General features: G+C 37.8%; 2 protein-coding genes and 1 pseudogene across 4 annotated transcripts in view; 2 read left to right on the plus strand and 1 right to left on the minus strand.

The window, feature by feature from the left end:
• LOC117405656 (olfactory receptor 1468-like) overlaps positions 1–25,257 on the minus strand; it is a 291,007-nt gene that overhangs the window by 125,212 nt on the left and 140,538 nt on the right. The gene's annotated exons all lie outside the window — the stretch shown is intronic.
• Positions 2,179–5,378, plus strand: LOC117405655 (olfactory receptor 6N1-like). The gene is made up of 2 exons (XM_059031039.1): positions 2,179–2,229; positions 3,615–5,378. Exons 1-2 carry the CDS (start codon positions 2,189–2,191, stop codon positions 4,582–4,584), a joined length of 1,011 nt encoding a protein of 336 aa, XP_058887022.1. The 5' UTR covers positions 2,179–2,188; the 3' UTR covers positions 4,585–5,378.
• Positions 11,560–15,461, plus strand: LOC117405649 (olfactory receptor 6N1-like; annotated as a pseudogene).

Below are 25,257 nucleotides of genomic sequence, written 5' to 3' on the forward strand. Positions count from 1 at the left end.
ACATAATAAACAACTTTTTTTTTATAAAATGTTAAACATAGTATAATGTGTATATGAAAAAGTGGAGGGACAAAATATATAGATTGCCCCCCTTATATTCAAAGTGGGTGGGCTTTTTCCATCCAACTTTTAAGCTTGGTAAAACTTATGCGAATTAGAAAATATATGCGACTAACACTATGTAAAAGGATTTAAGTTGACTTTTAAGAAGTTTTTACTCGCATGACACGCTCGCTCGCTAGAGGTGGTTTTATTTTTTACTTGCATGACAAGCTCGCAGCGACATTTTATTCGACACTTGCATGTAAACGGTAACAAGCGTGTTTCTGGTCCTAGCGCCCTTCTTCGTCATTCCAGTGACGTCACATTGTTTAATGCGCATGCTCTGATGATAAAAACAAGCTGGCAGACGTGGAGCAAATAAGAAACACAATTATTTTCACAGTTACTGAACGATTATGTCTCTGCACTTGATTTGTTTAGGTTTTATGTTCAAAGTTTCGACCCATTCATTTCAATAAAAAAAAATAAAAAATTACACCCCCCCCCCAAAAAAAATGGTCTATTTAAAAAATGCTATTTTATTTAATAAAATCCTGGCAAAAAAACAAGCTAAGAACATAAGAGCAAGAAACATTTTAGCTCTATAGCAGCTGGCTCTTTGCCTGCAATGTGTAAATGAGAGAACTGTCAGTATTATTTTGTATCATTTCGGATGTACGCAATTGTAGCAGGGTGGTAAGAAAGCCCTGCTCATGAAAAGTGGGCAGGGCAAAGCCCGGCTGTTTAAATGTATTGTTTATTTATTTTTAGAACTGGGTCTCCCCCTCCGCCCCTGTGTTATTTTGTGTTTGTGTATTATGATTTATTTATTGTATTTATGATGGTGTGTTATTGTTTATTTGTGAATTTTATTGTATACATGTATAAATGTGTTCTGGCAGAGGCGAGGTTGGGTGTTCGTCCTCTGCCAGGAATAATTCAAAACCTTGTGCAGAAGGTGGCCATCTCCCGAATTAATTAAGTGATTAATTTGTTGCTAAATCAGGAGATGGTCACCTGCATATAAACCTGCAGCGCTCTCAGTTCCGGGTGGGTGTTTGGAGGAGGAACGGGAGTGAGAGAGGAGAAAGACAAATGAAAGTAACAAAACGGTATAGGATCAGTGAAGGAGCTTGCCCAGCCTGACCTGGGTTTTGTTGTGTTTTGTGTTTGAGATTTGTTTTTGTTTGAGCTTTTGTTTTGGCTCTGTGAGCAATCTTTTTGTAAAACCTTTTATTTTATTTTTGTATTTTTATAAACGGTGCACCACGCGTCTCTTTTTGCCCTGCAGTACTGCCTTTGTTTTTTCTGTTCCTGCATCTGGCCTGACGTCACCACTTGACCATCCTGTCACAGCAATAATAACACAAACTGAGAAATAATGTCTGAATTTGTTCATCTTTTTATTATTTATTCAGTAATTATTTTAATTATTTAATTATTATTATTTGTTTATTTAGCAGATGCCTTTATCCAAGGCAGCTTATAGAGACTAGGGTGTGTGAACGATGCATCACCTGCAGAGTCACTCACAACATCTCACCCAAAAGACAGAGCGCAAGAATTTTAAATGACTTACTCAGAGTCACACAACAAGTCAAGGCCTGAGCTGAGATTTGAACCGGAGACCTCCTGCTTAGATGCCCTTTTCTTTAACCACTGGACCACACAGCCTTTTATGCACAATGACATCACACAACTAAAAGGTGTCAAAAAATGTATCCTTTCTTATTCATACAAAGTGTTTAAACATTCAACATGATGACTAAAAAAGAGTCTATCCTATATTGTGCCTGTACATGCATGGCATAGACATTACACTAGACTGATTTATCAGTGGTCAGGGGCTCTGTGATGCAAGGCTTGTGCTCAGGTGCCTGTAATCTTTTTTGCCACTGTTGCCTTGGGCTCTGCAGGGCAGGATTGTGAACATCAAACATTCCCTTCTGGGTCTGAAAGGTCATGTAAACAGAGCCACTGACTTGCTAATAGATCTTGTTTTCAATGGATTATTCATTAAGCTCCTACATCCCCCTGGATGTTTCAGAGGCAGTACCCCCTCCCCCCCCCCCCCCCCCCCCCAAAGGAAGCATATAAAGCTCAGCACATTTCTTCAGACTCAGAAGTACTGTCCACACAGCACTGCATGCTTCCACCAGCAGCTTCTCCTGAGGATCTCTCTGAGAGGTAATTTGAAAAGGAATGTTTTAATGTATGTGTGCCTTTAATCTGTTGTTATTGTGCTATTGTAAACATGTTATTGGGTCCTGTACCCTGATGCTATGTATCTTTATTATTTATTTATTTATTTGGGAGACACCTTTATCCAAGGCGAGTTACAGGTGTTACAGGGCAGCACAGGGTTACAATGCAAGGTCAATATTTAAATACAGTATAGTTTACAGTAAGTGCAAATTAAATTACTAAAGTACAATATGAAATAAGATGCAAGTTAAGATGACAACTATTTATATCTACAATAGTGCATCAGCTGTGCATGTTTTTCATTATATCTATCTATCTATCTATCTATCTATCTATCTATCTATCTATCTATCTATCTATCTATATATATATATATATATATATATATATATATATATACTGTTGTAATACTAGTATTAATATTGATTAAAATCAAGTATATTCACAAAGCTTAAACTTGTGAGTCATTTAAAGAATGCTAGCTAATCATAGAACTGTTCTAAGCTTCTTTAGCACCTTTGCTGCACCCCTAAAACATTGCTGCTCTCTGGCCAATGGAGAAGAGATTTCCAGTTGTTATATATTTATTGGATTAGAAATATTCTGTATAATACCGGTAACGTGCCTTAAGCGATAACTACTTTTTTGTTTTGCCTCCCCAGAAGTTGTGTGTAGTTTTACCCAGATTATATGATTGAGTGCATAGATTATGGAGAGCTTGTACAGTTGATGACAGCTCCCAGTGCTGCTTCAGAGAGCAGCAGGAGACTGCCTGTGTAGTTACACAATGACACGAAGGGTTAGGATTTGACATGATGTGTGTGTCTGCACTTAAATCTACCTTTAGGGAATTTAAACAAGCTTGACAGCCCTCAGGGTCTGGGTTCTGATGAAGTTCATTACACAGCTTGGTAAACTATAGGACACATGTTGTAAATAGTGGACTAAGACTTCAGCAAAACTGGACTGATGTTGAGACACAGCTGTTAAAGAGTAATCACTTGCATATTACAATCTCTGTCTTTTTATATGCATTTGGTTTAGGGTTGAATGTCTAACCATTTAAAGATGACATCTCCTTTTGAATGATGTTGGTATGCATCCATACATGTATTCCATTGTAGCAACTATACTTCATCATGTACAAAAATTTTAAAAAAGGCATGAATTGGAACGAGGACAATATTTACACTGATTTTACTAATTGCAGCACAAATGTATCCCCTTTTTAAAATAGGAATATCATATTTAAATTATTAACTGAGATGCTTTAGATGATGTGATAATCAAATGTACATTTATACCACCTGTATTTTCCCCATTCTAATCTTCATACTAATATGTTTTTTTAATGTATTTATTCACAGGTATTTTGAAGAAGAAGCTATGCAGAAAAATAACTCATCCTACGTTACAATGTTTACCCTTTCTGGATTAAATGATTCAAGCACAAATAAATATATCTATTTTTATTTCACTCTCCTGGGTTATCTCTTTATCATTTGTGTTAATTTAATTCTAATTGTAATAATAGCTCTTGAAAAAACACTTCATGAGCCCATGTATTTCTTCCTCTGTAATCTGAGTGCTAATGCACTGTATGGAACTGCTGGTTTCTTTCCTAAACTACTGTTTGATTTTCTGTCTGATACGCATGTCATCTCATATTCTGGGTGCCTGCTTCAAATATTTATCATCTACAGTTTTTCCGCATGTGAATTATCAAATTTAACAGTGATGGCATATGATAGGTATGTGGCAATATGCAGGCCCCTGGAGTACCATGCTATCATGACTCCTTTGACGACTGGTAAATTAATACTGTTTTCTTGGATTTTTCCACTCTGTTGTTTATGTGTTAGTATTCTTTTGACTTTCAGGTTGCCCTTATGTGGCTCCCACATTGAAAAACTGTATTGTGATAACTGGTCAGTTGTGAAATTATCTTGTGTAGGGACTACTGTTAACAATGTATATGGATATGTTATAATATGTATATTCTTTGCACATTTCCTTTTTATTTTATTTTCCTACATGAAAATACTCAGAGCGTGCCGGGCATCTAGTATAGCAATGAGTAAATGTTTGCAGACCTGTTTGCCACATTTGTTGACGGTGATCAATTACATCATTGCCTTGCTTTTTGATTTAATGTACAGTAGATACGGTTCATATGATATTCCACAGGTTTTACACAATCTCCTGTCCGTGGAATTTCTGATCGTCCCTCCTGTTTTTAATCCTCTCATTTATGGTTTAAACCTTCAAAAGATCCGGAACAAAGTCGCAAGAATGTGCAGCAGAAACAAAGTAATTCACACTGGATCCCAGGTGTAGTAGCTACTATTGTCTTGCATTTCTAAGAAATCAAAACTTGAAATTGAACATTGTTTTCTATAATTAATAATAGAGCGCATTAAATATTTTTCATGAAAGACACTTGATTGCAATACAAAATGGATAGAAAGTTGATTATTTTTAATAAGATACATGCTTATCCATACAGGATTATTTAATTTGTAATTGACTCAAGAAAGTAACAGTTTCAGGTGAGTTAAATGGACCTGATGCACTTTTTCAACCTTGTTGTAAACTTCTTTTAAACCCTTTTTTGTTAATATAAGCTGAAATGCTTATTTATTAAGGGTCACCCATTTCTGAGGGTAGCTTCACATTGTATATAGAAAAATGTATCATCAAACAAGCCAAATGAACTGCATAAGAGTAGCTTCTGATGTGAAATTTTTTTTTAATAATTTCATGTAATGTATTTTAAACTGAAATAGTTTATATCCATGTTAAACACAAGTACAGTACACGTGTACGAAGCAATACGAAGCAAATACATTGTTGGCCTCGTGGTTAAAAACAGTAATTCCAGTCAGCCTTTCAAAGCAGATTCATGTACAGGTTAATATGCATGTTTTATAATTTCAGAAACAATAAAGAGATGTATTAAATAAGCCATAATTCATGACATGATTTATATTTGTATATAATGTTAACACTAATGCACAACCTTGAATATCTTGTTTTTATAATGTGGCTTAAATACGATTGAATACATATTTTATGTTATATACTGTATAAATACAATGTGGTATGTATATTGTTAATGTATTTAATGTATAAAATGCACCCTTACAGTAAAAAAAAAAAAAAAAAGGTGTTACATATTGGACAGGGAAATGTTAAAATGTAATAAAGAATATAATTATTTTTTTAAACATTTATTTTGTACACAATACTACTGCAATTCAGATGCTTGAAATCAATATTGCTTCCTTAAACTGTAAGCTTCCTAGACGCCACAGCTCAATGAAACCTGGTCTATTGAGCATCACCTACTGAGTAATGTACATAACACTAGCATTAAAGGAGTGCTATCCAATCAGGTAGAATGACACAACAGAATATACATATATATATATATATATATATATATATATATATATATATATATATATATATATACATATATATATATATATATATATATATATATATATATATATATATATATACACAGACGTGCTCAAATTTGTTGGTACCCCTCCACAAAAAATGAAGAATGCACAATTTTCTCTGAAATAACTTGAAACTGACAAAAGTAATTGGCATCCACCATTGTTTATACCATATTTAATAGAAATCAGACTTTGCTTTTGATTTTTTATTCAACATAATATTGTAAATAATAAAACAAATGAAAATGTCATGGAGAAAAATGATGGGACCGCTAACCTAATATTTTGGTGCACAACCTTTAGAGGCAATCACTGCAATCAAACGTTTTCTGTAGCTCTCAATGAGACTTCTGCACCTGTTAACAGGTAGTTTGGCCCACTCTTCCTGAGCAAACTGCTCCAGCTGTCTCAGGTTTGATGGGTGCCTTCTCCAGACTGCAAGTTTCAGCTCTTTCCATAGATGTTCGATAGGATTCAGATCAGGACTCATAGAAGGCCACTTCAGAATAGTTCAATGTTTTGTTCTTATCCATTCTTAGGTGCTTTTAGCTGTGTGTTTTGGGTCATTATCCTGTTGGAGGACCCATGACCTGCAACTGAGACAGAGCTTTCTGACATTGGGCAGTATGTTTCGCTCTAGAATGCCTTGATAGTCTTGAGATTTCATTGTGCCCTGCACAGATTCAAGGCACCCTGTGCCAGGCGCAGCAAAGCAGCCCCAAAACATAACCGAGCCTCCTCCATGTTTCACTGTAGGTATGGTGTTCTTTACTTTGAAAGCTTCATTTTTTCGTCTGTGAACATAGAGCTGATGTGACTTGCCAAAAAGCTCCAGTTTTGACTCATCTGTCCAAAGGACATTCTCCCAGAAGGATTGTGGCTTGTCAGTATGCATTTGAGCAAATCCAGTCTGGCTTTGTTATGTTTTTCTGTCAAAAGTGGAGTCCTCCTGGGTCTTCTTCCATGGAGCCCACTTTCGCTCAAAAAGCGACGGATGGTGCGATCAGAAACTGACGTACCTTCATCTTGGAGTTCAGCTTGTATCTCTTTGGCAGTTATCCTTGGTTCTTTTTCTACCATTCGCACTATCCTTCTGTTCAATCTGGGGTCGATTTTCCTCTTGCGGCTGCGCCCAGGGAGGTTGGCTACAGTTCCATGGACCTTAAACTTCTTAATAATATTTGCAACTGTTGTCACAGGAACATCAAGCTGCTTGGAGATGGTCTTGTAGCCTTTACCTTTACCATGCTTGTCTATTATTTTCTTTCTGATCTCCTCAGACAACTCTCTCCTTTGCTTTCTCTGGTCCATGTTCAGTGTGGTGCACACAATGATACCAAACAGCACAGTGACTACTTTTCTCCATTTAAATAGGCTGAATGACTGCTTACAAGATTGGAGACATGTGTCATACTAATTAAAGAAACTAATTAGTTTGAAATATCACTATAATCAAATTATTTATTATCTTTTCTAAGGGGTACCAACAAATGTCTCCAGGCCATTTTAGAATATCTTTGTAGAATAAGCAATAATTCATCTCTTTTCACAGCTTCTTTGCTTTATTCTATGACATACCAAAGGCATGCAAGTATACATGATAAAATAGCTTTTAATTTAATCACTTTTCAGGAGGAATGAAGCATTATTTCAATGAGCTTTAAGGGTACCAACAAATTTGAGCACGTCTGTATATATATATAAATTGTATTTAGGATATGCAGATATTTCAAATATACCTCTTCCTGATACCTAATCACTTCATGTCCAATGGTCTAGCTATAACCATACTGTACCATCTAACCCTGAGCACAGGAACTGAATAGATACCTGATAGCAACAGTGTTATTGTACCAGTGATTGGCTGTGACTTGGACAACCAGGTTAAGCATTGCCTCAGGTATTTGCCTATTAAAGTAGCTGTAAACAAGTTTGAAAACAATAGTAAATCAATAGAGATACATTTCAATATGGCTGCAATACTGGTACAATATAAACAATCATGGAAAATGATTTTCACATTAAAAAAAACTTTGGAAAGTCCAAAACTTTGGTCATCCAAAATTATCTTCAAAAGGAGCAAGCGTACACAACAGCGTCTGTAACAGGATAAAATAAACCAGCGACGGGACAGTTGCTTAGTACATTATGGCAACAAAAAAAACAACTTTGATTTCAAAATGAAACTGAGTAGTACTGCATGACAGGCAGAATTTTCCAATCTACTATAATTATTTTTAGTTTACAGAGTCTTTTTTTATATGGTAGGGTATTGCAGTCTATCAGCTGTTTAAAGAGGTCTCGCTGCTTGTTATAAATTGATTTGTATTGTATTTATTTGAATGAATTGCGCCTGTGTTTGCAAACTGGGGGAATAAAGTAAAACAAATAAAAACACCATCTTCCACTATTGAACAGTCTTTTCATTTTCATTTAAAGCATCAGGCTAGAAATCCTAAGTAGAAGACAGGGGGGGTATGGGGGTCCTCCCCCAGCGCGGGTGCAGGTGGCAGCACCCCCACCAAAAATGAATTTTAGGGTTTTGCAGGGGTCTAAAACGGCATGTCCTGGGCCTAAATATGTGCCTTAATAGGCGCCCACAATTCAAAACAAGTGTATAACTTTGTTCATTTTCTTTGAGTTTAGGCATCCAGATTTAAAGAGATTTAAAGAGCAAGTAAAAGTTACTTATATGTCTCTATGAAAAGTAATTACAAAAAAAAATATTTATATTAGAATTGTAAAACCACAAACTTGTCTTAGCACACAGTACAGTTCAAAGTAGGTGAAGTCCACATATTTAAGCAAACTGTTTGGTTTTGCAATAATTTATTACACAGAAAAAGTGGTGAAAGACAGAACCAGACACCAGTGAAAGAGAGAAATGATATTTCAGGCACAAAAACAAACAGTCACATTATCCTGTATAGATACCACAATACCAAGTGAGCCAGAAGAGAAAAATGTGAAGCAATTCCTAAATATAAGAAGCAGTATTAATTGGTAGTAAATTTGAATAGAGAAAAGGTAAGCCATAAGCTGTGTGTTGTTTTCTATTTTTTCATGTATTCCATTTTTTTCTTTTGCATTTTATACAAAAAGAAAAAAAACAAAAACAAGAACACTTTCACAAAAACTAAAAATATTCATGGAACCAACCTGTCCTTGCATTTATTTGTTGTCTTCCAAGATTCTGAGTATACATACTTTCCCATGACGTTAACTACCAAGTCCGAGAATACACAAGTGCATTAAGAAATAAATAAATAAATAAATATTACATTTTAAAAAATGTGCTTGCAAAGTTTCTTTCTGTTGCAGTTTCTGTAAACATTAATGCGAATTCTACAGTAAGTTGTGTTAATTTTTTTTCAATTCTGTTAACTGTTGCTTGATTAAAATAAATACAAATAACAATAAATAAAATTGGCATTTACTTAAACAACGTAGCTTGAAAGTAAAAGTCCAGTACATAAATATCAAGTAGGCCTAATAGGTATATGAGATGGAAAACATGGAAATGACTTATCAAATGGAAAAGAGTAATGTTGAAACGGAAAATCACTTTGGTCGACAAATTACATTTATATACACAAGTGTTTTTTTAATCTTTGAAAACAACACTTTATGGAGGGGGCTGTATTAATTACAACAGGGGCACCGAACTTTGTTTAAAAGTGGGGGGGTTAAAGGTAAAGAATAACAGGCAAGCGAAGCGAGGCAAAAAGAAAATGGCCAAAAAGCTCTGGTAAAACATATTTTTACTGTTCAATCTTTTTCAGGTGTTTCAACATAAAATCTAGAATATTTACTAACTGAGCATTTATTAAGTACAAACACAAGTAAACCAAACAGCAAAACCAGTCTGTGGCATATCTGCACAATGCTGTACAGTACCTATAATTCCAACATGCAGCTTATTAAACGGACGTGCGAAACAAACAAACAATAACGAGTACAAAATGTTATAATATGGCTTGTTTATTGATAGATATATTGGCATATGCATGTCAACGGCTTTGTTTTAAGTGTAGTCCTTCTTCGTCATTCCAGTGACGTCACATTGTTTAATGCGCATGCTCTTATGATAAAAACAAGCTGGCAGACGTGGAGCAAATAAGAAACACAATTATATTTACAATTACTGAACGATTATGATGATGTCTCTGCACTTGATTTGTTTAGGTTTTATGTTCAAAGTTTCTACCCATTCATTTCAATTAAAAATAAAGAAATTCCCCCCCCCCCCCAAAAAAAACGGTCTATTAAAAAAATGCTATTTTGTTTAATAAAATCCTGGCCAAAAAAAACCCCAAGAAACATTTTAGCACTAAAATATATTGGCGCTTCGAAAAATAAAATTAAGAAAAATAAAAAACTGAACTATCTTGCAAGGCACTGTATATATATATATATATATATATATATATATATATATATATATATATATATATATATATATAATGTAAAATAAATTGACCTTTCTATTTTAGACTACTGATAAATAAAGTGGTAGAGGTAGAAACTTAATGTCCTCATGTGTGAGTTGTTTGAATGTGTATTATGTTATTAAACTGTACTGTTGAAATCATTAATTTCTTTTCTACAGCCAAGTAGTCTGCTCCCTGACTATTTTAGGGAATCCTTCTGAATCATATTATACACTAATTCAAATCATGTGATGAATACTATCCATATATGGACTGTAGCGGGGGTTTCCCCAAATATAAACCAATCAGAAGTATTAGTATTTTTTTTATTTTATCGTGTCACTGCCAAAAATGCACTGATCTCCCTGACAATCACACAAGCAAATCTTATTGAATGCGTCACCTTTTGCTAAAGATATTAATTTAACATAGATTACTCAGTAACCGCCCCCGCCCCAAATGCAATTTGTAAATGACAGAACTGTCAGCATTATTTTGTATCATTTCGGATGTACGCAATAATAACACAAACTGAGAAATAATGTCCGAATTTGTTCGTCTTTTTATTCTTTATTCAGTAATTATTTTCTCCCATTTTAAAAGTGGGCTTTTGATTGTCTGATTTGGCGCCACTTGTCTCCTCAAGTCTCCACTGGAGCACCACGCAGTGGCTTGAAACCTAGTCTCCTGAAACCAAGTTCCCAAGCAACAAAGTGGCTCTGTGTTCCCTCAGCTGTGTACTACAGAAACTTGACTGTTAATAAGAATGAAATTAAAAACATATTGAATATCAAAACTTAGATTTTCTTATTTAATTATTATTATTTGTTTATTTAGAAGATGCCTTTATCCAAGGCAGCTTATAGAGACTAGGGATTGTGAACGATGCATTTTAAGTGACCTATTCAGAGTCACACAATGAGTCAATGGCTGAGCTGGGATTTGAACAGGAGACCTCCTGCTTACATGCCCTTTTCTTTAACCACTGGACCACACAGCCTTCTATTCATAATGCCATCACAGCACTCAAAGGTATCAAAAAATGTATCCTTTCTTATTCATACAAATTGTTTAAACATTCAACATAATGACTAAAAAAGAGTCTATCCTGTATTGTGCCTGTACATGCATGGCATAGACATTACACTAGACTGATTTATCAGTGGTCAGGAGCTCTGTGATGCTTTCTTGCTGCTGTTGCCTTGAGCTCTGCAGGGCAGGATTGTGAACATCAAACATTCCCTTCTGGGTCTGAAAGGTCATGTAAACAGAGCCACTGACTTGTTAATAGATCTTGTTTTCAATGGATTATTCATTAAGCTCCTACATCCCCCTGGATGTTTCAGAGGCAGTACCCCCCCCCCCCCCCCCCCCTAAAGGAAGCATATAAAGCTCAGTACATTTCTTCAGACTCAGAAGTACTGTCCACACAGCACTGCATGCTTCCACCAGCAGCTTCTCCTGAGGATCTCTCTGAGAGGTAATTTGAAAAAGAATGTTTTAATGTATGTGTGCCTTTAATCTCTTGTTATTGTGCTATTGTAAACATGTTAGGGCAGCAGTGTGGAGTAGTGGTTAGGGCTCTGGACTCTTGACTGGAGGGTTGTGGGTTCAATCCCCAGTGGGGACACTGCTGCTGTACCCTTGAGCAAGGTACTTTACCTAGATTGCTCCAGTAAAAACCCAACTGTATAAATGGGCAATTGTATGTAAAAATAATGTGATATCTTGTAACAATTGTAAGTCGCCCTGGATAAGGGCGTCAGCTAAGAAATAAATAATAATAATGTTATTGGGTCCTAAACTCTGATCCTAAGTATTATTATTTGTTTATTTATTTTGCAGGTGCCTTTATCCAACGCAAGTTACAGATGTTACAGGACAGTACAGGGTTATAAATCAAGGTCAATATTTAAATACACTATAGTTTACAGTAAGTGCAAATTAAATTACTTAAAGTACAATATGAAATAGGTGGCAACAAGTTAGGATGACAGCAATGTATATCTACAATAACAGAGTCGTAGTGCAATAAGAGTGCATCAGCTATGCATGTTTTACTTTTATTTTTTATATATATATATATATATATATATATATATATATATATATATAGTTGTAATACTAGTATTAGTATTGATTAAAATCAAGTATATTCACAAAGTTTAAACTTGTGAGTCATTTAAAGAACGCTAGCTAATCATAGAACTGTTCTAAGCTCCTTTAACTGTCTGAAAAAGTGCACCTTTGCTGCACCCCTAGAACATTGCTGCTCTCTGGCCTATGGAGAAGGGATTTCCAGTTGTTATAATCTGTATAATACCGGTAATGTGCTTCAAGCGATATCACGTTTTTGTTCTGCTTCCCCAAAAGTTGTGTGTAGTTGTACCCAGATTATATGAGTGAGTGCTTAAATTATGGGAGATCTTGTACAGTTGATGACAGCTCCCAGTGCTGCTTCAGAGAGCAGCAGGAGACTGCCTGTGTAGTTACACAATGACATGAAGGGTTAGGATTTGACAAGATGTGTGTGCCTGCACTTAAATCTACCTTTAGGGAATGTAAACAAGCTTGACAGCTCACAGGGTCTGGTTTCTGATTAAGTTCATTACACAGCTTGGTAAACTATAGGACACATGTTGTAAATAGTGGACTAACACTTCAGCAAAACTGGACTGATGTTGAGACACAGCTGTTAAAGAGTAATCACTTGCATATTACAATCTCTGTCTTTTTACATGCATTTGGTTTAGGGTTGAATGTCTTACCATTTAAAGATGACATCTTTTTTAAAATTATGTTGTTATGCTTCAATGCATTTATTCAATTTTAACTATTATGCTTCATCATGTACACTTCAAAATTTAAAAAGGGCATGAATTGGAAAGAGCACAATATATACAGTGATTTCACTATTTGCTTCACAAATGTATCCCCTTTTTAAAATAGGAATAGCATATTTAAAGTAATATTAACTGAGATGCTTTAGGTGATGTGATAATCAATTGCACAGTTATACCACCTGTATTTTCCCCATTCTAATCTTCATACTAATATGTTTTTTTTTATGTATTTATTCACAGGTATTTTCAAGAAGCAGCTATGGAGAAAAATAACTCATCCTACGTTACAATGTTTACTCTTTCTGGATTAAATGAATCAAGCACAAATAAATATATCTATTTTTCTTTCACTCTCCTGGGTTATCTCTTTATCATTTGTGTTAATTTAACTCTAATTGTAATAATAGCTCTTGAAAAGACACTTCATGAGCCCATGTATTTCTTCCTCTGTAATCTGAGTGCTAATGCACTGTATGGAACTGCTGGTTTCTTTCCTAAACTACTGTTTGATTTTCTGTCTGATACGCATGTCATCTCATATTCTGGGTGCCTGCTTCAAATATTTGTCATCTACAGTTTTTCTGCGAGTGAGTTAACAAATTTAACAGTGATGGCATATGATAGGTATGTGGCAATATGCAGGCCCCTGGAGTACCATGCTATCATGACTCCTTTGACCACTGGTAAATTGATACTGTTTTCTTGGATTTTTCCACTCTGTTGTTTATGTGTTAGACTCTCAGGTTGCCCTTATGTGGCTCCCACATTGAAAAACTGTATTGTGATAGCATATCAATTGTGAAATTATCTTGTGTAGATGCTATTGCTTACATTGTATGTAGATATGTTCTAATATGTATATTCTTTGCACATTTCCTTTTTATTTTATTTTCCTACATGAAAATACTCAGAGTGTGCCGGGCATCTAGTATAGCAATGAGTAAATGTTTGCAGACCTGTTTGCCACATTTGTTGTCGGTGATCAATTACTTCATTGCCATTATTTTTGATGTACTGTATGGTGGACACAGTTCATATGATATGCCACAGGTTTTACACAATCTCCTGTCCGTGGAATTTCTAATCGTCCCCCCTATTTTCAATCCTGTCATTTATGGTTTAAACTTTCAAAAGATCCGGAACAAAGTCACAAGAATGTGCAGCAGAAACAAAGTAATTCACACTTAATAGATTCCAGATGTAGTTGCTACTATCGCCTTACATTTGTAAGAAATCAAAACTTTGAACTGTATATTGCTTTCTATAATTAATAGAATTGTATTAACTATTTAATGAAAGACACACTTTATTGTAATGAAAAATGGATAGAAAGTTGAGTAGTTTAGTAAGATATGTGCTTATACATACAGGGTTATTTCATTTGTAATTGACTCAAGAAAGTAACAGATTCAGGTGAGTTAAATAGACCTGATGCACTTTTTCAACCTCATTGTAAACCTCTTTTAAACCCTTGCTTTGTTAATATAAACTGAAATTCTTATTTATTAAGGGTCACCAATTGCTAAGGGTAGCTTCACATTTTATATAGAAAAATATATTATAAAAGGAACCAAATGTCCTGTATATATATTGCACATTTATTTTGTACACAATACTACTGCAATTTAGATGCTTGAAATCAGCCTTGCTTCCTTAAACCATAAGCTTGCACAAGACTTTTGATTGTAATTTTTTTTTTTTTTCCCTAGACGCCACAGCCCTCTGACACAGCTCAGTGAAATGTGGTTGATTGAGCAACACGTACTGAGTAGTGCACATGAAATTAGCATTAAAGGAGTGATATCCAATCAGGTAGAATGATATAGCAGAATATATGTTGGTTCTTTGTTTAAAAATGTTATTTAGGATATTTCAAATACACCTTTTCCTGATACCTAATCACTTCATGTCCAATGATCTAGCTATAACCATACTGTACCATCTAACCCTGAGCACAGGAACTGAATAGATACCTGATAGCAACAGTGTTATTGTACCAGTGATTGGCTGTAACTTGGATAACTAGGTTAAGCACTGGCAGGTATTTGCTGTAAACAAGTTAGAAAACAATAGGAAAACAATGGAAGAACATTTCAATATGGCTGTAATAATGATAATATAGAAGAAAATTCAAAACTTTGGAAAGTAGGACACATTTCAACAGGAAAACATTATGGCAACTACAAAAACAAATCACAAAATATGTTGAGTTTGATTTCACAATGGAACTAAGTAGTACTGCATTACAGGCAGACTTTTCCAATCTACTATTACTATTTTTAGTTTACAGAAGCTTAGAGATTCTATTGGCTTTTTAAAGAGGTCTCGATGCTATTTGTACAGTATCTCAAACTGATTTGTACTGCATTTATTTGAATGAATTGTGTCTGTATTTGCAAACTGGAGGAATAAAGTAAAACAAATAAAAACACCATCTTCCACTATTGAACAATCAATTCAATACCATTGTGAAATTATCACCCATGATATAAACTATTATTTTGTATTAATAAAAACATTTAATCAAAAATGAACTTGACAGCTCCAAAAAAGTTTTAAACACATACAGTGAAAAAAATATGCAGATCTTGTTGATCCATTGCCTTTTAAATGCATTACTCCCCTGTGAGCGGTGTGAATGAAACGTGTGCGAACAGGATCCTTTTTCTCAAACAAAGCAAAAATACAACTCTGATAAAAGTGACACCTCTGGTGGCTGTAGTGCTATTTCATCAAGCCATAAGTGACATCACTTGGTGCTCATCGGTGCGGTGAATTTAACAACAGTTTGGTGAATCAACATAGCTGATAATAATAATGGAAAGGTTGCTGCTGCGGCATGCAAGGCTGTGGTGGACCTGTGCGAGCTGAAAGCTTATTGGGAAGAAGATTTAGTTGTCTTTAACCGACTAATTAGGAGCTAGCTTGTTGTTGCATTAAAATGTAGAAAACAGCTAGCATGCAACTGTAAATATTTATAAATATGATTAATGGATACACTTTCAAATACGGTTCGGCCACTTTTCGCAACTTTGTAACATATTTGTTTGAAGTATTAAAGGACAAATAACATACACAATAAAAAAAAAAATCTGTTCTCTCTTTCATATCGAATTCTTGTACCACCGGCTCAGTCGGCTACTCTGGATAAGTTGGCAAATGTGATATTGTTTAACAATATGTTTATTAGCGCTGTTATATATTTATTGAAAATACTCCATACCCATTTTCAAAAGATTTTAGCATCTCTGAATCTACAATTACATTGAAAATAGTATCTCCTTACAAGACAAACTTCCACGGTGACAGCGGCCATTTTGGTTTTGCTGCAGTTCACTGACTCTCAACCCAAGACGACATTGCTGCCCTTGAGGTAGGCTGAGCTCACTATACCAGAGCTGCCGAAGGCCCCTTCCTGGGATGACGCACTCGGTCCCGCCCACCGAGGGTATAAAACCGTAACTCACAGGAAGATCTCCCTCTTTTTCCATCAAACCCGTGAGGGCGACTGAAGCAACCTCGTGGTTGGTGGTCGTCTTCTCTTTCAGGGAACCAGGGTTACGTTAAGTAACCTAATGTTCCCTTTCAATTCGAAGACAACCACCAACATTATGTATGGAACAATGTATACCAGAGCCGTCGCGAGGGGGAAGGAACGGCAGCATATGAGGGACGCACAAGCACTGTCTAACCCAGAGATTAGCGGTGTGAACTTACACCCTCAGGGACCCTTGTGCCTACAGAAGGCAAAGCAGGGTCAACCACATTAAGACGGTAGAACCTGGAGAAGGTATGCGGCGTAGCCCAGCTAGCCGCATTACAAATGTCAGACATCGAGGCACCTTTGAAAAGGGCCCAAGATGTAGCCAACCCTCTAGTTGAGTGTGCGGCTACCCTACCAGGTGGGGCAAGCCAGCACCATTATACGCAGTCGAGACTGTGTCCACAATCCAGTGTGACAGACGCTGCTTAGAGAGGGGCTGTCCTAGGGTCCGTGTTCTGTGACAGACAAGGAGCTGGTCAGATTGACACAGAGCTCTTCTCCTAAGCACGTAACATCTCAATGACCACACTGGACAGATGAAATTCAATCTCTCATCCTCCATTGAAGCAAACGGAGGTGGATGAAAAGACTCCAGTTCCACAGACTAGTTATTGTGGAAAGCTGTAATCACCTTGGGGAGGAAAGCAGGGTTGATGCACAGCGACACCCTGCTGCCATCCTCCCAAATGCCCATGCAGGAGTTGTGCACAGACAGCGCCTGCAGCTCACTGATCCGCTTAACGGAGGTGATAGCTAAGAGGAAGTCTGTCTTCATAGACAGGTACTTCAGCTCTATGGAGTGTAAGGGCTCAAACGGTGCCTTCATGTAAGCCTCTAGTACAATAGTAAGGCTCCATTCGGGGAGAACAGTCCTCCTAGGAGGGCGTAATCGCCATGCGCCTTTAAGGAAACGGGTAGCCAAAAAATGCGCACCTGGAGACATAGAAACTATGGGGGCATGGCAAGAGATAGCCGCTAATACACCTTCAAGGTGGAAGATGATCTTCCAGCATCAAGTAATTCTTGCAGAAACTGCAATATGACTGGCATAGGGCAAGTGAGGTGGTCATGGTTTCTAGCCAGACACCAAGCATGTAAATACTTCCACTTATAGGTATACAAAGACACAGTGCAGTCCGCCCTAGCGCTCTGCATTGTACTCACAACCGTGTCCAATAGCCCTAGGGCTAGCCAGCGGCCCCTTACAGGGGCCAGACCCATAGCTGGAACCTGCCTGGTTCCAGGTGCCAAAGAGAGCCTTTCGTCTGACTGAGGAGATCCAAACGAAGTGGAATCTCCCATAGCTGGCTATGCAACAGCTGGCACTGGGTCGAAAACCACATTCTCGTGGGCCACTTGGGAGCCACTAAGAGAACTGATGCTTTCTCTAACCAGACTTTTCCTAGAAAAGCCGGGAGCAGCGGTATAGGCGGGAAAGCGTACAAAAACGCTTTGGCCCACTCGTGGGCTGCTCTCAGCTCCCACACATTTATGTGCAGGGATGTCCAGCGATCTGACCAGGGTCCGCAAACTCCTCTACCGCCCCCCCAACCAGAGTTGGGTGCTTCTGTCATCACCAGTTGACAGTTGTTTATCAGTCCTATCCTTGCGCCTTGGCTCAGATGAGAGGCTTGCCCCCACCAGCGTAGGGCTTCCCAGCATAGGTGAGACATGGTCAGCTGACGGTGTCTGTTGTGCTTGGGGTGCTGCCGAAGGCACTGAGCCACACTTGGATCGGGCGCTCGTGGAGTAACCCTAGTTGGGTGGGTGATGAAGCCGAGGCCATCAGACTCAATAGTTTTTAACACAACACCAATTGTACTGTGAACCCTTGTTGAACAGGGCCAGACAGTTGCAAATGGCAGCTACTCTGTCGTCCGACAGGTAGGCTTGCACTGTGTGGGCCACTGCTCCTTCCTGCGACTGGGCAGACTAACCATTCGTTCATTCGCGGAGATACATCCTACGTGCTGGACGAATAGGAACGTGGAATCCGCGTTCTTTCGGTCCAGTGTAATAAACCATTCACCCGGCCGGACAGCATGGCAAGTACGGCAGACGGCAGTGTCTCATTCTCTACCTGCAGAGACACCTTGCGTTCTCGGTGGGAGTGCTGCTGCAATTCCTCAACCGCTGGTCCAAAGTAATGGTCAGGGGAGAGAGGGGCTGCTTTTGAAGGAAGGAGACACTTTCCCATGGGGCCGCGACATAATCGCATCATGGTCCTCCTCAGCAAAGCTGAAATCCTGTTCCTTAACATCCAGGGCAACCACTGGTGCAGGCGGGGTCAGCTCCGGGGCTGGCATTATCGGCTGAGCTCGGTCCACAACAAGGGCTTGAGCCTGCTGCCTGGCCAAGGGCTCTCAGCGCCGCGTACGGCTCAGCCGTGTATTGAAGCACTCACGCACCAAGGGTGCAGATGCACCGAGGACACTGAGTGAGGTGGAATACAGTACTGGTGAACCGAAGCATCGGGGGCACCGACTGCAGGTGTTATTGACATGCTGTGGCGCTAAGCACCGAGGCATGGAGCATCCAAACACCGAGGGCGCCGAAGCACTGAGAGGCGCCCAGCCTTAACCGTGTGAAGTCAACACAACCCGAGGTAGCGCATAGCATACACCGGGGTGGATACACAGAGTGGATACTCGAGTGGCTGCGGTAGGCAATCAGGAGAGCAGTACAGGGAAGCGCAGACTGCTGCACCATGGTGCAGAGCAGCGATAACCTGGTTCTGGACCGCGTGCAGTCACACAACATGGCAGCACATAGCGTATGCCAGGGTGGAGCACAGGCTCAAGGAGCTGGGGCATGTTATTTCTTTTTAACTCCAAAGGTAGTAATAGGAAAACATACAGGCTTATACACACAGCCATTCAGCTATGGGAGAAACACCCTGCCAGGCGGGTGACCAAGCGTGCCGAGTAGGCGGGCTGAAACAAGCCGGCGGATTCAACTCAACAGTGGGACACAGCAGAGCTGAGTCCCGTGGAAGAATCACGCTTATTATTTATTTCTAACTGCAGGGCAGTCAAGAAATGAATGCACACACACACCACATCAAGCTGTGTGGGTAAAAATATCAGTCACCACGGCAACGCGGGTAACTGATTTTGTTTTGTTTTTCCAGACCACCAAGTATGCGTGCTGAACAAGCCGGCGTGTGCAACTCAACAGGGGCATACAGCAGAGCTGGGTCCCAATGGAGGAATCGCGCTTGTATTATTTTTTATATCTAAACTGCAAGGCTGTGAAATAAAACCACACATACACGCACACAACAGCAAGCTGTGAGGGTAATACAGCAGAAACCACGGCAACACGGGTGAACTGAATTTTTAAGCGCACCGAGAGGGTGGGCTGAGGCAGTACCGTGCAACGCTATTGTGCGCTACCACAGAGACGCTGGTACCGATCAACGCTTCTTATGTAGTAAGCAGTGCTTACGCAATGAGCGCAAAGTGCACCGCGTGCGCTGCTTGGCCCGTGCATTCCAAGTGCCATGCGCAGTGGGTACCGTACACTACGTGAACTGTGTACCGTGCGCACCTGCACTAGAGCGGTAGAGGTGCAAGCACTTGCACACCACGTGATGCACCTGTGAATTTAACAACAGTTCGTTGAGCAACTCTTGGTGAATTTAACGGTTTGGTGAATCCGCTTTACATCGGTGCATGCAGCGGTAAATTTAACAACGCACCCGTATAAATTGCATGTTTTGATTGGACGGTCCCATTATTTTGTTGTGCTTTATAGCAGCCTTTCAGCACTTTTCATTTTGTATTATGTCCAATCAGAAGTCACAGCCAGTGAAAGGGGTGGAGTTTAAGCAGACACTGCTAGACCTCCTCTTTCCGTCCGCCTCAGGCCGCCGCCCGCGACCAGTGATAAAAACAATTGCATATTTGCATTAAACTGCAGCTAAACATTCGATTTTGTTTTAATTTTGGTTCAGTGTGTTATGTACACAGCAAAAAATGACATGGCAAATAAGTGGGCGAAATATAGGAAGAAGTAGAGTAAAACCTGGGAAAAGAGACCGGAATTAAAGAATGGATAGGACCTGTACCAGGCGATGACAGCAAGGCTATGTGTAAATTCTGTAAAGGTGAGATTAGAACTCATCATGCAGATTTATTGCAACATGCATCAAGAGATAAACACAAGAAGAACTGTGCGCCATTTTCACCAAAACGACTGACATCACATTCCAGGTAGCTAGTCATAAAATCAATGTAAGATTTAACATCGATAGCTAATTTTAATCTTGAAATATTTGTCCAGTTAAGTGTTTAGCCTTTTTTCGGTTGTTTCGAATGTTGCTGATTAATATACATTTTTTTTTTATATATTGGCCTACTTTGACATCTAGCTTTGTAAGCTTATCAGTATCCAGTATAGTATGCAGTGCTACCTCGTGTAATATAATTTAAAAAATTAAAATACAGTGCAAGCACATGAGCTTTTTAAGTACTATATAGGATAATAAATGTTTCAGACAGTATAAACTTAAATGTGTTTAAATACTATAACGTAAATCAAATGTTATGTTTTATGTTTGGCAAAATGCATTTAAGAACTGTTAATTATGAATGATTTTTCATTTACAAAAAAAGATTTACACTACAACAGGTCGCATTATAACGAGGCAACACTGTATTTTGAATATTTTGACATTTCTTCCATAAAATACAACTCGAGTTGCTGTGTAAATACACATGCAACCCGATAAGGAAATGGGGCCTAGTATAAGTTATGCCATCACTATACGAAATTTTATTTTAAAATAATAATAATAAGTATTTTATATTTTTTCCTTTTAAAGGGTTCTTGGCAGTCAGACCAATAGAAACCATTTCACAGAAAGTAAGGGAACTGAAAACTGCTGCTTTCATTGCATGCCATACTAAACAGTGGATCACCTCGGAGAATTAGCTGAAAAAATTGTGCGGAAAGGATGTGAAACTACACAGAACCAAACGCACAGCACTCATCAACAAAGTAATTGGTCTGGAAATGCAGTAAGATTTACTTAAAGACATTGGTGATTCAGCTTGTAATAGATGAAACAACAGACATTAGGACTGACAAGCAGTTGTGTGTAGTTATCTGCTACATCAGCAAGCCTCTGGACAAAATAATTTCTTAGGATGATACATTTGGAAGGTGAGAACTCTGAAGCCATTTCAACTGCTTTGCTTCAGTTCATTGACAAATGTTGTCTGAAATTTTCTAAATGCTTTGGAATTGGCACTGATGGATGCCATGATGATCGGACGGCATAATTCAGTGTTCACACGTCTACAGAAAGAAAATCCCAACCTTGTGTTGATAAAATGTGCGTGTGTCATTCTTTACAATTGTGTGCCAGTAAAGCTGTTGACATGATGCCTAGGAATATCGAGTTCTTGATTTTGCATACATATGGTTTACCCACAGCAGTCAACGCCAGCGACAATATGCAAAAGTCTACCAACTAATCAACGATGGTACTGCACCTTTAAAAATACTTCAGCTGTCAACAACAAGATGGCTCACTATCTACAATTGCAGTGCTATGATATTATCTCAATGGGATGAACTGAAATTGCACTTCCAGCTTAGTAAAGATAAAGATAGATGTTATGAAGCTGAGATTCTCTTTTAAATGTACAGCGATCCTGTAAACAAACTGTACTTGCAGTACTCTGATTCTAAGTGAATTTTCAATATCAACAATCTTTTCTAGCTTGAAGAAGAGAACCCCTTTCTTATGCTTGACAACCTGAATTCATTCTACCGATCTATTCGTGTAAGATTTTTAAACCCTGCTTACCTACCAGCGTCTGACGCTCACTTTGTAAATGTAGATCTCAGTGACAAAAGTAAATTCCTCTCCATTGTCGCTGCTGATTTTGGGGTCCAATTTCACCTGACTGCAGAAAGAGTTGCAGTGAAAAGTGACCGGTTGCCTGAAAACATTGCCATGTGGAAGTCATTGACTGTCTTTAGCCCTTCAGTCATTCTAGCCCAAGTCAAGCCCCCTCTTCGACAGTTTACTTTGCTTAGCCTTTACACAGGTGATCTTGGGAAATTAGATTCCCAGTATATTATGTTGTACTATTTTACTTTCACTATACAATGTTTTTTTTTTTTTTTTTATAAAGGTTGTCACATATTGCCCAGTAGCTTTTTTAAGCCATAGACAAGTTCAGTAATGTGATATAGACAACATAATGTTCATGTGACCGGAAATGATGCAGAGGGGAGGCTGGCCTTCTTTTCAAGTCCAGTTGGCTTTTTTTTTTTCTCACAGATATCTGGCAACCCTGAGCAGCGTGGTAACCCTAGTTTCTTGCAACAGTTTCTGACCAAACGTGTGTGAGTAGTACCGTTGTGTAAAAATGTAGCTTAAAATTAATAGTTGCATTCCAGAAATTTAGAATAAGAACAGCAAAAAACTAAAATACACTTAAGCTTTGTGTGTTGGACATGCGACACTAACAAAATGCAGTGAAAATAATTTGAATGAAGTAAGGAAGCAAAAGGCTCAATAATTAAACCAAAAAGGAAGTGAACGGTTACAGTATCAAGCTGAAAAAAGTTTTCTTTGTGAACTCCAATAAACCAATGTTATCTATTCTTTCGCCAGTCAAGTCGTAGAGTGCCTAAATAACTCTTTGAGTCAACACAAACAGATTTGTTTCGTCTGTTGGATCTTCTTAGCAGCCACAACTATCCCAGGTAAAATAGATTTGGTTACTGGTAAGCGTTGTTTAGCGTCAGGAGTTTAAGGATTATTTAATTGCGCAGCACATTCCCTAGTTAGATAATGAACTTATACTATCTCAGCCAAAGAAACATGCACGATAATTTAAGACGTTACCATTAGAAGAAAAAAAGACTCTATGTAGCTGAGTTTTGGACTAGTTTTTTTCTCTTATAGACCATTTTAAAGTGAAAGCAGAACGCATAGAAATAATTGGGACTTTATTTTGGAAGTGTACGGGTGAGAAAAAAAAAACATTTAGGCAATTAAAAATGAAATGCACTGCATTGATTGCAGTAATAAAAAAAACACATTTACTAAATGTAGCTCTGTGATTGTGCTAATGAAAATATCTAAAATGTACTGAAATGTGCTTGCTGTGGTGCATTTAATATAGTAAATAGTAGAACGAACTTGATGCAAACTTGTTTTTACTGAAAATAAACATGTAGTCATAAGGGCTGTCTGTATTACATGCTCTCAGATGAGGACTTCACTAACACTGAGCATGGGATGGGAGCTGCAACATACTGTTTCCCATATTACAAGTGGACACAATTAAAGGTGAGGTCACCAAATCCACGCACGTATTGTGTTCCAGGGGCCTTGATGCTCAAAGTCCATTTTTCTTGTTGGTCTTGCCTTGCTGTGAGCAGTGCTGAAATAAATCTCCTTCATTGCACTAATGAAGTACTTTGTCAGACACTACATGCAGACCACTACTAGTCTAGCATGTGCTTAAACCATGCACAAATGCAGCAGAATGCACCATTTGAATCCCTTTTTTCAAAAACTTCAGACATGTTTAAAACAAAACAGGTACGTAAAAGGTACCAAAAAAATAAATAAATAACAAGCCCAATGTTTGTGGTCATTGTTATTTTTAGTATTGTTAGTTGGTTTCTGCTGCATCCTATTCTATGCATATTTATTTGCACCTGTGTAGAACAATATTGGCAAATGTAGAACAACTGGACTGTATAACAGAGTGTATTTTGTACTGTGATAAAGAAAGGGTTAATGTATGTTTCAAACAAGTTGTGTGAGCAAGAAGGAGTGGAACAGAAGCAGCTTGGGGTGCACGTTTTGTCTACAGAAGCAGAACACTGTGTTATTGGTACATTTCGTGGTAAATAGTGTAAGTTTAGCAAGAACTTGTTGATGTAAAGGAAATAATGGTTTTGAGGAAATGAAGCTATCAAATGATTAGACACAGGGCAGGTTATGACCCTTCTTCAATGTAACCAATAAGGTCATGCATGCCATTAAAGTTGTGTGTTAAGGAAAAAGGGGGCAACATCACCCAAGGTTATAATTGCCATTTTTTTTGGGGGGGGGGGGGGGGGGCAGCATATAGTTAGTCTCGGCCAGGGTTGGTCAATTCAATTCAAGAATTTGAATTTAAATTTGAATTTGAATTGAAAAAATCTTCAGGATACAGAATTGGAATTTGAATTGGAATGGAAGGAAATAGAATTTAATTCCATGAAATTCCACTCATTTTAAAAAGTAAATGCCACATTTACCAAACGAGCAAGATGGGCTGAATGGCCTCCTCTCGTTTGTAAACTTTCTTATGTTCTTATTTATTTTATACTATATACTTTATACTTGTATATTATATCACTATAAACAATACTGATTGTAGTAGCATTAATATATACTTTCAAATACTGTATCTTAAGCATGGCTCAAAGCTTTCAAAACTTTGTTTTTTGCATTTTTGTAATGAGATGTTGAAGAGCTACAGTAGTCCTGAGTGGCATGTAACAACATAGGAGTGAAAAACTAAAGGATTAAAGAACGGATGAATAAAGAAAAACAAATAATTAAGGACTACAGTAGCTCTTAAACATCTCGTTACAAAAACGCAAAAAAATAAGTTTTGAAAGCTTTGAGCCATGCTTAAGATACAGTATTTGAAAGTATATAGTAATGCTATTGCAATCAGTATTGTTTATAGTGATATAATATAAAA

The sequence above is a fragment of the Acipenser ruthenus genome, chromosome 9 (assembly GCF_902713425.1).
Source record: "Acipenser ruthenus chromosome 9, fAciRut3.2 maternal haplotype, whole genome shotgun sequence".
NCBI classification, from domain to species: domain Eukaryota; kingdom Metazoa; phylum Chordata; class Actinopteri; order Acipenseriformes; family Acipenseridae; genus Acipenser; species Acipenser ruthenus.

Excerpts from the sequence above, each read along its gene's own strand:
- LOC117405655 (XM_059031039.1), top strand. The coding sequence starts at position 2,189 with ATGCTTCCACCAGCAGCTTCTCCTGAGGATCTCTCTGAGAG. Across the intron at positions 2,230-3,614 it reads CCTGAGGATCTCTCTGAGAG|GTATTTTGAAGAAGAAGCTA; the intron begins GTAATTTGAAAA and ends ATTTATTCACAG.